The 12,129-nt window shown below is 50.0% G+C and overlaps 1 protein-coding gene across 2 annotated transcripts in view; it reads right to left on the bottom strand.

Annotated features, from left to right (window-relative positions):
* Positions 1–409: 409 nt before the first annotated feature.
* The window catches only part of CHAF1A (chromatin assembly factor 1 subunit A), a 35,130-nt gene continuing 23,410 nt past the window's right edge, over positions 410–12,129 (bottom strand). Inside the window, exons 8-15 of one of the 2 annotated variants that reach the window (XM_037042595.1) lie at positions 9,907–10,133; positions 9,199–9,367; positions 8,940–9,020; positions 8,105–8,197; positions 6,716–6,968; positions 5,634–6,124; positions 1,533–1,629; positions 410–895 (exon numbers count right to left, since the gene is read on the bottom strand). In XM_037042595.1, coding sequence (XP_036898490.1) covers positions 795–895; positions 1,533–1,629; positions 5,634–6,124; positions 6,716–6,968; positions 8,105–8,197; positions 8,940–9,020; positions 9,199–9,367; positions 9,907–10,133 — 1,512 coding nt within the window. In that variant the 3' untranslated portion in view covers positions 410–794. The remainder of the gene's footprint in view (positions 896–1,532; positions 1,630–5,633; positions 6,125–6,715; positions 6,969–8,104; positions 8,198–8,939; positions 9,021–9,198; positions 9,368–9,906; positions 10,134–12,129) is intronic. The other variant, XM_037042596.1, reaches the window with a different exon arrangement.

Raw genomic sequence — 12,129 nt, 5'->3', positions numbered from 1 at the left:
GTCTCAGGGACCAGGGCTCTGATCTTTAGCTGACTCCGCCCAGTTTCAACACTCTGCTGTGGTGTGCCTGATCCAGAAGTCCATCTGGATGCCAAGACTCAGATCTTGGAGGCCCAGAGTAGGCCCTGCTCCCCTCCCAAGGGGCAGCCGGGATGGATGGGCATGAGTACATACCTGCTGAGAAGCACCACCCTGAACTAGGTCATCGAGGAGGTGGAGGATTTCACAGCAGAGATGGGACAGCGCTTTTGCAGAATGGAAAGCTTGATAGAGATGCTGCAGCACCGTATGTGGGGTGTTAGGAATGGATACCTGGTAGTACAGCACGGGGCACGAGACTCAAGCCACGGGTGAAGGCACACACCCACTCACAGAAACAATGGATTGAAAAGATGACAGACACCAAGTTAGGACTAGACAATAAATTTATACACGTTCACATCAGGTCCCAGTGCTAAGCTGCACCAGCAGGGCTCCAATTCATTTATAAGCATTTCATCATAGTGCCTGTTTGGGGTCCGTAGGGCAAGATTAGGCTTCCCTGTACAGGCCAACATATTGCGATAATGCTTTATTAAAGGGCAGAATAATAGGCAACTTTGAGGGAAAAGATTTACAAATATCAAAAAGAATGAATCAAGCATCCTATATACTTTCCATCCCTTAGTGGGGGATGGGTATGCAAAGCAGGACAAAGTGCTCTTTACACAGGAATCGTAGGACTTTCAAGTATCTGAGACGCATCTGAGAAAACCCTAACCATTCTACATACACACACGGGCCAACTGGGGTGCTCAGGAGGGGCCGAGTGAGCTGGAGGGTGCAGGGCTCTCGCTGGTGTCCATTCCTGCAGGCCTTCCAGCTCCAGGAGTGGCTCCACATGGGTCCTGGACCTCTGCAAGGCAAGACAGGGAGGGGCTTCAGCTGGCTGTACCTGTGTCCATGGAGCCTGAAATGGCCTGAGGGCCTTCTTGGGGTCAGATGCTCCCCCACCTTCAACTGTGGTTAGAGAAGGCCTCTCCCCTGCTTTCTCGACAGAAATAGTCCCTCACCCGCTCCAGCCAGACCCTGTTACTCTTCAGCTCAGAGACAAAGAGCCAAATCGGGGCCCGAAGTTCCATGCTCACGGTGAGGAAACCAGGGCACCCAGGCCGAGAGGCTCTGTGAAGGATCACTGGACCTCAAGCTCCCCGAGCCAGCATCACTACTGCCCTCCTTTTCCCTGGAGAAGCTCAGTTCAGAGCAACTCATTGGTGCCAAGCCTCCGCCTTCCACACTCTGACACCTCCCATCACCCGTGATTCACCTTGGTGGCAATCAACCTTCAGTTCTTTGATTTCTTAAAAGTAGCTTAGGGAACAAAGCCAGATCCTCCAGGTCTTGACTGGACTCAACTGCCCACCCCCACCCTTAGACCAGCCCACCCAGTGCCTTTAAGTACATTATGCAAAAGAGCCAGTTAAGAAGTCTGAGGGTGTGTGCCTTCCCTGCAGCTGCCAGTCCATGGGAGGAGGCTCTGGGGCCGCTCTCACCAGCAACATCCGAGATGTCCATCATTACACAGTCGCCATCCTCTTCCTCCTCTTCCTCCGTGTCTGCCTGGAAGCCATCCAGGTCCCCAGCTCCTACCTGAATAGACATGGGGGCATGGGCTGTCAGTCCAGGCACTTCGGGGCAGACCAGTATGTGACCCCTCCTGCTACAGGTGCCCACACGCCTGACCCCTCTACCTGTTTCAGCAACACACGGAAGGAATCCATTTGATGGCCAGTGACCAAAGGAAACCTTGAGGAGTTCCCTCCAGTGAAGTTCTGAAAACTACCACCACATTTACCTTACTAAAATATAATTTGTGAACTGTTTTGAATTAAAAGTCTGGGTTTCTGGTTTGGTTTGAAAGGAAAATTGATAAGGCACACACTTTCTCTACATTTACTATTTGATACCAATGGCTGAGAGCTCAGTTGGTCAGTGCTTTCTGTCCCTTCCGTCTGAGACCTGACAACTCTGAATTTATGCTCGAACCGGTTTGGCCTGTGCGGTAGGTATGCCACCAGATTAACCAGAGAGAAGTCAGGACAGACAGGGGAGAGTGGGGCTAGAGTTTCCAACAAGACCCTGGGCTGTTTTCACTGGCATTCAGCAGAGGGGACAGAGGGCAAGACGGGAAGTAGCAGGACCGAGTTTAAACATCGACCTCCCACAGGAGTAAATGATCTTTCTGTAAATGATCAAAGGAAGAAGAGGAGGTAGGATCAGATTTCAACAGAAGGGCTACTTCTCAAAAAGTCTTCAAAATTCCTCTGCTACAAAACCCTGTTTGCCTGGAAAAGGGATGAAAGAGCAAGATGTGCACATTGGGTTCCTGGCCTGAACATTGGGCGCACTGGGAAGACTGGGCTCAAGTTTGCAGCAGCATCAGTTCCCGGTGTGTATGCTCCACAGCCAGGCTCCGTGGTGGCTGGAGGGTCACTGAGACAGGAACAGCCCCCAGAGCAAATGCAGGAGCTGCCACGGTAGGATGCTGAGGGCGATTCTAACAACCTGTTCTAAAGAACTGACTGACCAAGAACAGCAGAGTTCAGCTCTCAACTATGCAGAGTTGGGAGTGTTTGTTTGGATCTGTTAAACAAAAGGAACAGACATTTCATAGCTTTTCCTGGTCACTGGACCCTCCAAACAAGAAACATAAGTTTAGGGGGCCCACCATAACCCTGCATGCACAGGACAGGTTACTCTACAGTGGGAATTCTGGGTGACTGAGTTCGTTGTGCTGAGAGGCCAGCAGCTTATTGTGACGAGAGAGCTCCTCACCCCACTGTTGCCGCCGCATGCAGCGGATGCAGAGACGGAAAGGGGGGAACGTGTGGAACAGGCAGGGAGACATTTGGCAGCTGTTAAGAACTATGGCTGCATAACCCCTGTTGTCTTAGTTTTCCTTTGATAGTAGAATAGATCTGACTGGAAAGGAGAGGCAGAACCTCTCCCCATTTTAAAATAAAACCAAGGCCCAGATCTGAGTCACCTTGGTGCCACAGACTTTTGGTGGCAGAGCTGGCTGGCGTCTCAATCATCCACAAGTGCAGACTCTTCTGGTAATACCTCGTAACCCCAGGGTTCATGATAATTTAAATCTAAATAAAGATTTTAAAACATTCACACGCATTCATAGTTTAGCTCCAACTACTTCCAATGGTGCAGAAACACTAGTTAGCAGCTTTACCAAAATGCAGGAGGAAGTGCTCCACATGCCCCTCCAGTCCTCCCTTTTAGAAAGTTACACCGGTCTCCCACTGTGGGTAGGCGCGGTTTGCTCATGCAGCGCCCCTGCCCAAGACAGAACTGGAGTTTTGTTGGGGGAGGAGGGTGGTCAGGTCTCATTTCTCAGCCTCTCTTGCAACCCGCAGTGGCTATGCCTAAGTATTTGGGCCAGAAAGATACAGGTAGAAGTCGTCTGGGGTGGGTGTCCCTTTCCAGCTAAATGGGCTGTCTCCCCAGGGAGGGTTCAGCCACACTCAGCCTGCTGGCAGGCCACACGCTAAGGAAGGAGGGAGCTGGAGAGAGGAGGACTCAGCTACTGGACTAGGAGGTTACACAAGCTCAGGACTTGTTGCTGCAGATAAACTCCCACAACACAGGGGCTGTTACCTGAGGTCAAACATAGTTCTGGGGATCCAGTGCTGTCAAGCAGGCTGTTGTAGCTTGAGTGCTCCAAGGAGTAGGGGTGAGGCTGATGGCCCATAGAACAGCTCCCAGAACATCCAAAGAGCCAGTACCCACTGTGCTGGCCCATGCAATGGTCCTGGACCCTTCCCATAGGAATCCCTGAGAAGGGGCTTTGAAATGCAGACTTGAGGCCCCTACCACCTTACTGAATCAGAGTTGCGGGGGCGAGCATGCCCAGATCTCCTAAGGGTTTAACCCCCTTCCAAGGGAGTGATCTGCAGCAAGGAACTGAGTCTACACCGACTGTATCATTAAGCCACTGTCCTGTGTGTATCCTTGGGTGACATGATCTGCTCCACTGATCCCCAGGCATACCTTTCTCCCATATCTACCTCTTACCTGGGAGGGCACACCCTGGCCTAATTAATTCCTGGAGGCCTCAATTATAGAATAAAGCTTCTTACCATCAATGAAATGCAGGCATTCACATATAGTGCCTGGGACAATGCCTGGTAACGGGGCAAAACCACCGTTTTCTACGCAGGGCAACACGGGTTATAAACACGAATGAGGATGATCACAAGGGAAGCGGGGCTCAGGAATGCAGCCGTGTTCCCACTCAAGACCATGCGGGATTCCACACCAAAGAAGCAAACAACGGCACGAAGGCGCCTGAGGGAGGGCCGACAGGGCAAAGGCCTGTGAAGGCTGCTCGTGAGCTCACATGAAGGGTGTCTTCCAGCACCCCCCATTTTCAAATGAGGAGCCCCCAGCTTGTTTCAACCACAGCAGCCACATGAGTCCCTCCTAAGACTATTTGGGGTAACAATGAGATCGACTGTTGAAGGTTCTGCGTGGCTCAAACATCTGATCTAATGAAGCTTATCACTTCGGGCTGAGGTCCAGGAAGAGCAGTGTTTGTGGGTTGGGGGCCCCTGTCTCCTGACCCAGTGGGCTCCCCATGGCACCAAGCTGAGTCTGCTGGCAGGCAGAGCTATGCACACAAGGCACTTGGCCCAGGGTTCTGGGGAGTAACAGCTGACATTCGGATGTTCTGATGGTGCCTCTTGCTGTGACAGCTGAAGGTTTATGATGGACAGACACCATTTCAGGGCCAATTTAATTTCTCTTGCCTCCTCACCCTGATAATCACTTTATTTTCTAAGCTGCACAGTAACTCATCTCAGAGGCGCGGGGGGCTGCAGCAGGGAGTGAAGGGTGCACACGGATTCTCCTTCTCCATCGCCTTGGCTGTGGCCTGCAGAGCACAGCTCCCAGAGCAGCACCACTCTCCGGAAGAGGGCTCTGGGTGTGCGCGGAAGACTCAGCTCCTACCACACCTTCACCAAAACGTGTAGCTGGCCTAAAGTGAGAAACCTAAACTGAGGAGCCATCAAGCCATGAAAAGACAACATAAAGGACCCATGAAGGGATATAAGTAAGTAAAAGAGTCAATCTGAAAAGCCTACATCCTGTATGATTCCAATGATGTGACATTCTAAAAGAGACAAAACTACAGAGATGGATCAGCAGTTGCTAAGGGTTAGGACGGAGGATGGAATAGGCAAGACAGGATTTTTAGGGCCATGAAACTACTCTGTGTGATACTGTAATGGTGGATACACATCATTACACATCCGTCCAAAGCCATAAAATAGACAACACTAACAGTGTACCCTAATGTCAGCTATGGACTGTGGATGACAATGACATGTCAAATGTGAGTTCCTCACCTCTTAAAAAGCATACAGTTCTGCAGGGATGTTCATGGTGGGAAGGCTGTGTGTGTGTTACGGGGTAGTAATATGGGAAATCTCTGTACCTTCTCCTTAATTTTGGACAATTTCGTTGCCTCAATTTTGCTGTAAATCTAAAACTGCCCTAAAAAACAAACTTTATTAAAAATAAAAAAGCCACTTTAGGGACTTGCCTGCCCCACCCAGGCCCTCCGGCCCCCCGTTGCTTACCTGCCCGTCATGCCTGCGCTTCTTCATGAACTGGGTGATACACATGCTGCCTGCTGACTTCCTCTTCAGCGAGACGGGTGTCCCCTGGCTGGGCCCTGCAGCCGGGACAGTGCCACTGTCCTCCCTGGTGGCCGAGGGCACCATGGTGACATAATTCCACTGGCACGGTACAGGCAGGTGCTCCTGATCAAAGCTCTTCAGCACCTGTGGGTGGACGTACCAGCACATCCTGAAATCGGGCCTTTTCTCATACACTGAGTTCTCAGAAATAATCCGCTTGAGCCTGGCCTTGGAGGGGACCGTGTTGTCCTCACTGGTGGTGGGGGTCTGTGGGCGGGAAGAGCCAGGGCTCGGAGGGCTGGCGGAGCTGCTCTCAGGACTGCCAGCATCCTTGCTGAGCAGCCCCTGGCGGCAGCACTCTTGGAATTCCCGGATGATGACTTTGCTCCCGTTCACGTTCCCGTGCAGCAGCGGAAGCAACTGGGCCAAGACTAGTGGGGAGAGAGGGGGTACGGGTGGGTGTCAGACACGGGGAGAAAAGCCATAAACACTGCACATGGTACCTGAACGTGTCACCAAAATTGAGGGACACAATCAGCTTCAGGTGGCCTATTAAGAGTAGATTCAAGACACATAAACTTGCTCCAGAAGAGATTCTGTGAAGCGCAAACCTCACAAGGCAGATTCATTCAGATACAACTATCATGTCTGACTTTATGCACCTGTGTTTCCTCAGCCACGGTCATCGTGCTCTGATTCTGTCACTGGTCCTCCCCAGCTTTGAAGAGCGAGGAGGCACAGAGGTGAGGGATGTGAGTAACCCTGGGCCAAGCATTCTGGACCTGTGTCCCTCCCTGTTGGTAAATTTGGCTAATTAAACTAGTTACCTTGTATTGCTATTATGAATACCACAGAAGAAACAGAAGTGCCCAGCAACTGCTGGCCTTTGTGATTTACTGAAAGAACTTCTAAATTATTAATCCACTCGCCTAAGTCGTCTGCCCTTGGCCCTGGACCAACCTGGGCCTTGGAGCAGGTGGGAGCCTGACCCCCTTCTGCCCCTGCCCCAAGCCAGCACTCACTGTGCTGGTCCCTCTTCTCTCTCTTGGAGGCCTTGGGCGTCTGCTCCTCCTCGGAGGGAACTGTCTCTAGAAGGCACGCCGTGAACTGCTCTAGCACCTTCAGGTCGGCGCTGTCATCCTTGTCTGCCGCCCAGACGCAGCCAATCTTCACGGGCTGGAGCACGCGGAACCGCTTTCCCTTGGCTAAAAACTCATCCCACTCCTTGGCTTTCAGCTTCTGGCGGACCTTGTGGTTCTCGGGGTCAGCACATTCCTTGCAGGTGAGAGAGCAGATGCTTACTCAGGGTCCCCACTCCTCTCCACCCCAGGCACTGCACTGCAGCCCCAGCCTCGAGGACAGTGAAGGAGAGAGCATTTGGGGGCAGTTATTCCAAGAGTCAGGGCCAAGGCAGAAACAGCAACTTCATGGTTCCCACCATGTCCTAGTTGTCCCTTCTCTGATATTACAAGAGATGAAACGTGCAGAAAGCTTCTCTAGATTGAATGATAATCAGTACTTTTGGCTCTTTAGATGCATCTATCCTGTCTGGCTATGACAAGTCACAGGTGTACAAGAGGCCTCCAAATCCACTCTTGGTTTTCAGGTTAACACATGACCCTGGGAGCTGTAGAACTCAACCCAGAATCAGACGCCCAGTATAGCCACAGGGCCGGGCCTCTCCCACAACAGATGATACCACTAAGACAGAGATGCTTATGTGCCCCACAAGACACCAGCCTGCCTCACTGGTCAGAAATGTAGATGGGACTCATCCCCATTAAGTCTGACTTTGAGACAAAGTCATTCTACAGTTTACTACACCCGTCACTGTTTCACCACTACCCCAACACCACAGTTGACAGGCCTTCAGAGCCCTACAAATGGCTTATGCCAAAGTTCAACCATGTGGCAACATTTCAAAGATGGTGGTTTTGGTGGTGGTGGGCTAAACTTGAAGGGGAATTGAGGGAACATTCTGGAGAGATGGAAAGTTCTATATTTTATTTCAGGTGGTGATGTTGCTGATTATTAAAACCCATTAAACTGAATAATTAAAATGTGAATGTTCTGTATGTTAATTACACTTCAGCTAGACACATGTTAAAAAAAATGTTTGCCAAGCTGACCCATGAACCACAGTCAACCCCTGTCCGGGGTTTCTTCTCAACCCCTCCCATCACTGGGAACTCTCTCCCACCTCCCTGACCAACCCCAGCACAGGGTCCAGCATTCCCACCCATGACCACATGTTGGGCATTACCTTCAGAGCTTTGAGGAGCAAGATACATGTGGGATCAGCCGTGGGTGGGCTGGGACCCATCAGCACCGTCCCCAGGTTAACAGCCACCAAGTTCTGGCCCCAGATCAAGCTCCTCTTTGAATAGCCACCTCCCCATGCACCCACTCACCTCATTTACTCCCTCGTCCTCAGACAAGTACCCATGGGGCACAAAAAAACCATCATCCTCGTCTTCATCATCTCCTACTTCATCATCATCATCCTTAAAAAAAAAAGTATGTTCACACATGGAAATAATATATGCTCTATTAAAAGTTTAAATTTGTAGCCCTGGCAGGTGTGGCTCAGTGGATTGAGTGCCAGCCTGCAAACCGAAGGGTCGCTGGTTTGATTCCCTGTCAGGGCACATGCCTGGGTTGGGGGCCAAGTCCCAAATGAAGGCGCATGAGAGGCAACCACATATTAATGTTTCTCTCCCTTTCCCCCTTCCCCCAAAATAAATACAATCTTTAAAAAACAAAATGAGGTTAAAAAAAACCCTTTCAATCTGTGGGCCCTGGCGAGGTAGCTCAGTTGGTTAGAGTGTTGTCCTGATACACCAAGGTTGCAGGTTCGATCCCCAGTCAAGGCACATATAAGAAATGATCAACCAAAACCTCATGAACTAATTCCACTGTATTGCAGCGGGGGATGAGGGCCAGGCAGCACACCAAGGACTGAAGTCACCTGGTAAGTCAAGAGGGAGTGGTGGAGACCTGGGTGAATCAGAGGGTGGATGGGCCCATCTAGAAGGGGCGACTGTGCTAGGTAACAACCCACTACTGCCAGGCAGATTAGTGTTGCCAAATACGGTGTTCCAAGAAAAGCTGGAAACCCAGATGTGAGTCGTTGGCTGACATGTTCAGACAACTCTGTAGATGACAGAGAAGCTGCATGAGGGAATGGAGCCCAGGGCTGCTGTGGTCCTTTGGTGGAAGCCGAGATCATTCCAGGTCTGCACTCACCCCTTCACTGTGAGAGAGAGACTCTCCTGGCTCCTCCTCTTCCCACTCTTCATCACTGTCTACTTCATAGTCCAGGAGCTTCTGAGAAAACAGAAACGCAGTGCATCACTGCCATCTTTCAGGGTTGGGAAAAAATGGCAGAGCAGAGAAGCTAGAATACTTACGGAATGAGAGACCAGTGTAAACAAAGACAAACCGAGAAGAAAAAACTGAAACACAGGTGTGCCCAGACCACTGGCACTTCGGCTTGCATGCTCACCCTATCTTGGGCCCAAGGGTCCCTTGGATGGATGACTGTCGTCCTCTTATTCCACGTCCCCCAATATGCAGGTCGGTGATTCTCAGAAAACTGTAAGAGCTTCATCCTTCCAAACTTTTTCCTTTCAGGAATGCCATCTACTTTGCTGCTCTCCACAATCACCACATCACTGAAGGGTAAGACACTGCGCTCAGTCATATGCCTCCCCAGCAATGTGATCACCTAGTCTTCCCAAAGAAGCAGGCCACGAACAGTCTACAAGGGCAGGTAACCATCAAGCAGCAACACCACCTGCCCCTAGAGAGGGCTAAGAACATTCATTCCAGAGACACAACACAAGGAGAAACAAGAGTGCTGCCATGTTGCTCCCCACAGCATGCCTGTGAGCAGGGCCATGAGGAAAATGTCCATCAGCCAAGAGCAGGGGAACACCCCTCCAGGGAGGCCAGCATGGAAATGGATCCCTCCCAGGAGAGACTGGGACGCTGAACAGGCTGTCTGCACTCCCAAAGCACACCTCAGAGATCTCAGAGGCTCACAGGAAGCCAGAAGAGAGGTCAGACAAAACTCTGAACTTAGGGCTGGAGACATGGGAGGGAGACGACTGGCCCAAGGCCACAGTGGGTCAGCAGTGGACCAGAATCTATAGCTAGGCCCACTGCGCTCTGGCTTCTCCAACAGGCAAAGGACGGTCTCCAGGGCACTAACCTGTTTAAAAACTCTGAATTCCGGTTAGAAACCACAGTGGGTCCAGACCTGAGAGGCTGCCGGCCTTTTAGATCTTTCAGGAAGGAGAAGTTGTCGCTCTGCTGCTGCAGGAGCTGGTCTAACTGATCACAGAGGTCTTGGTCAAAGGCAATCCGACAACGAGGGGCGAGGACCATGTTCTCTTTAATTTCAAAAGGGGCGAACTTCCCACAGGAGCCGGCCAGGGTCTGAAATGGAGATAAGACGTGATGGCACACCTGGGCAGTGGAGGTCACTCAGCAGAGGTGTCTGGGTGGGTAAGTCAAAGGAGAGATGCCATGTGATGCCATTAATACAGGTTTTTGGAAGAGGTAAAACTACAGGGACAGAGCAGCGATGGCCATAGGCTGGTGAGGGAAGGAGGGAACTAGCTACAAGGGAGCCATGAGGAATGATGTGAACACTGCAGATCTTGACTGCAGCAGTTGCTGTGCGGCTTCATACATTGTTGAAACTCATTCAATGGAGAACTTACTGTAAATTACACCTCAATAAATCTGACTTTCCTTTAAAAGTAAAGAAAAAAAGAAGACAATTAAGACCTGTGCTATCAGGTGAGGAAACTAAGACTTGGAGAGTGACCAGCTTACCGAGAGACACACTTTTGTGATACAAGATGACCTTCAACACAGGGTCAGTTTCAACACTAAAGGCAGACATGACCCTGAAACACTGGTGTCTGTGTTCTAAGAACCACCCACTGTAAATTCCAGGAGGTCTGATTTCCCTGCTCAGGCTCCTTCGGCACCATTAATGTGTGTGTCAGCGGACCCCAAAGCTGGCAGCATACGAGGGCATGGAAAATGAGGACATTCTATGTCTATGAAGCCCAATGTAAGAAGGCCAACCTTCCACATTAGCAAGGAGAGTGGCCGAGGCCAGCGACCCTCCTCGTGGCCCCACAATAGGGTAATGCAGGGATGGTGAGGAACCCTAATGCCCATGCCAGGCCCAAGGTGTTCTACAGGATGGGACCCACACCCCAGTGTTTTCTTTTTTGTAATTCATTGATTATGCTATTACAGTTGTCCTGATTTTCCCCCTTTGCCTCCCCCCATCGAGCACTCCCCACTCTCAAACAATCCCGCCATTGTTCGTGTCCATGGGTCAGGCATGTAAGTTCTTTGGCTGCTCCATTTCCTATACTGTACACCGCATGATTACTCTGTAACCACCTATTTGTACTTCCTTTTTTTAAAAATTTTATTCATTTATCTTTAGAGGGGAAGGGAAGGAGAGAAGGAGAGAAATATCAATGTATGGTTGCCTCTCATGTGTCCCCCACTGGGGACTAGCTGCAACCCAGGCATGTGCCCTGACTGGGAATCGAACTGCCATCGTCTGGTTCGCAGGCCCACGCTCAATCCACTGAGCTACACCAGCCAGGGCTGTAATTCTTAATTCTCTCATCTCCTCACCCATTCCCCCACACCCCATTCCCATCTGGCAACCATCAAAAGGCTCCCCCCAAATCCATAATTCTGTCTCTGTTCTTGTTTGCTTAGTTTGTTTTCTAGATTTAATTGTTGACAGATATGTATTTTTGCCATTTTATTGTTCATAGGTTTGATCTTTTTCTTAAATTAGTCCCTTCAACATTTCATATAATAATGGTTTGGTGATGATCAACTCCTTTAGTTTTTTGTCTTGGGAAGCTATCTGCCCTTCTATTCTAAAGAACGGCTTTGCTGAGTAGAGCAATCTTGGATATAGGTCCCTGCTTTTCATGACTCTGAATATTTCTTTCCAGTCCCTTGTAGCCTGCCAAGTTTCTTTCGAGAAATCAATTGACAGTCTTAGGGGAACTGTCCTGTAGGTAACTAAATGTTTTTCCCTTGCTGCTTTTAAGCTTCTCTTCAACCTTTGGCATTTCAATCATGATGTGTCTTGGAGTGGGCCTCTCTGCATCCATCTTTGGGACGTTCTGTGCTTCCTGGACTTGCATGTCTATTTCCTTCACCAAATTAGGGAAGTTTCCTTTTATTATTTTTTCCAATAGATCTCCAATTTCTTGCTCTTTCTCTTCTCCTTCTGGCACCTCTACAATGCAAATGTTGCAGAGGCTGCTTATACCATCTTAATTTTTTTGTTCCAAATCATTGATTTGATTCTAGGCTTCATCCACTCCACTGTTTCCCTATAGATTGTTATTTAAATTAGTGTTTCCTTCATTTCTGACTGGAT

The sequence above is a fragment of the Sturnira hondurensis genome, unplaced genomic scaffold, assembly GCF_014824575.4.
Source record: "Sturnira hondurensis isolate 20B ecotype Veracruz unplaced genomic scaffold, ASM1482457v3 Scaffold0003693, whole genome shotgun sequence".
Classification (NCBI taxonomy): domain Eukaryota; kingdom Metazoa; phylum Chordata; class Mammalia; order Chiroptera; family Phyllostomidae; genus Sturnira; species Sturnira hondurensis.
This window is presented reverse-complemented; position numbering and strand designations above follow the sequence as displayed.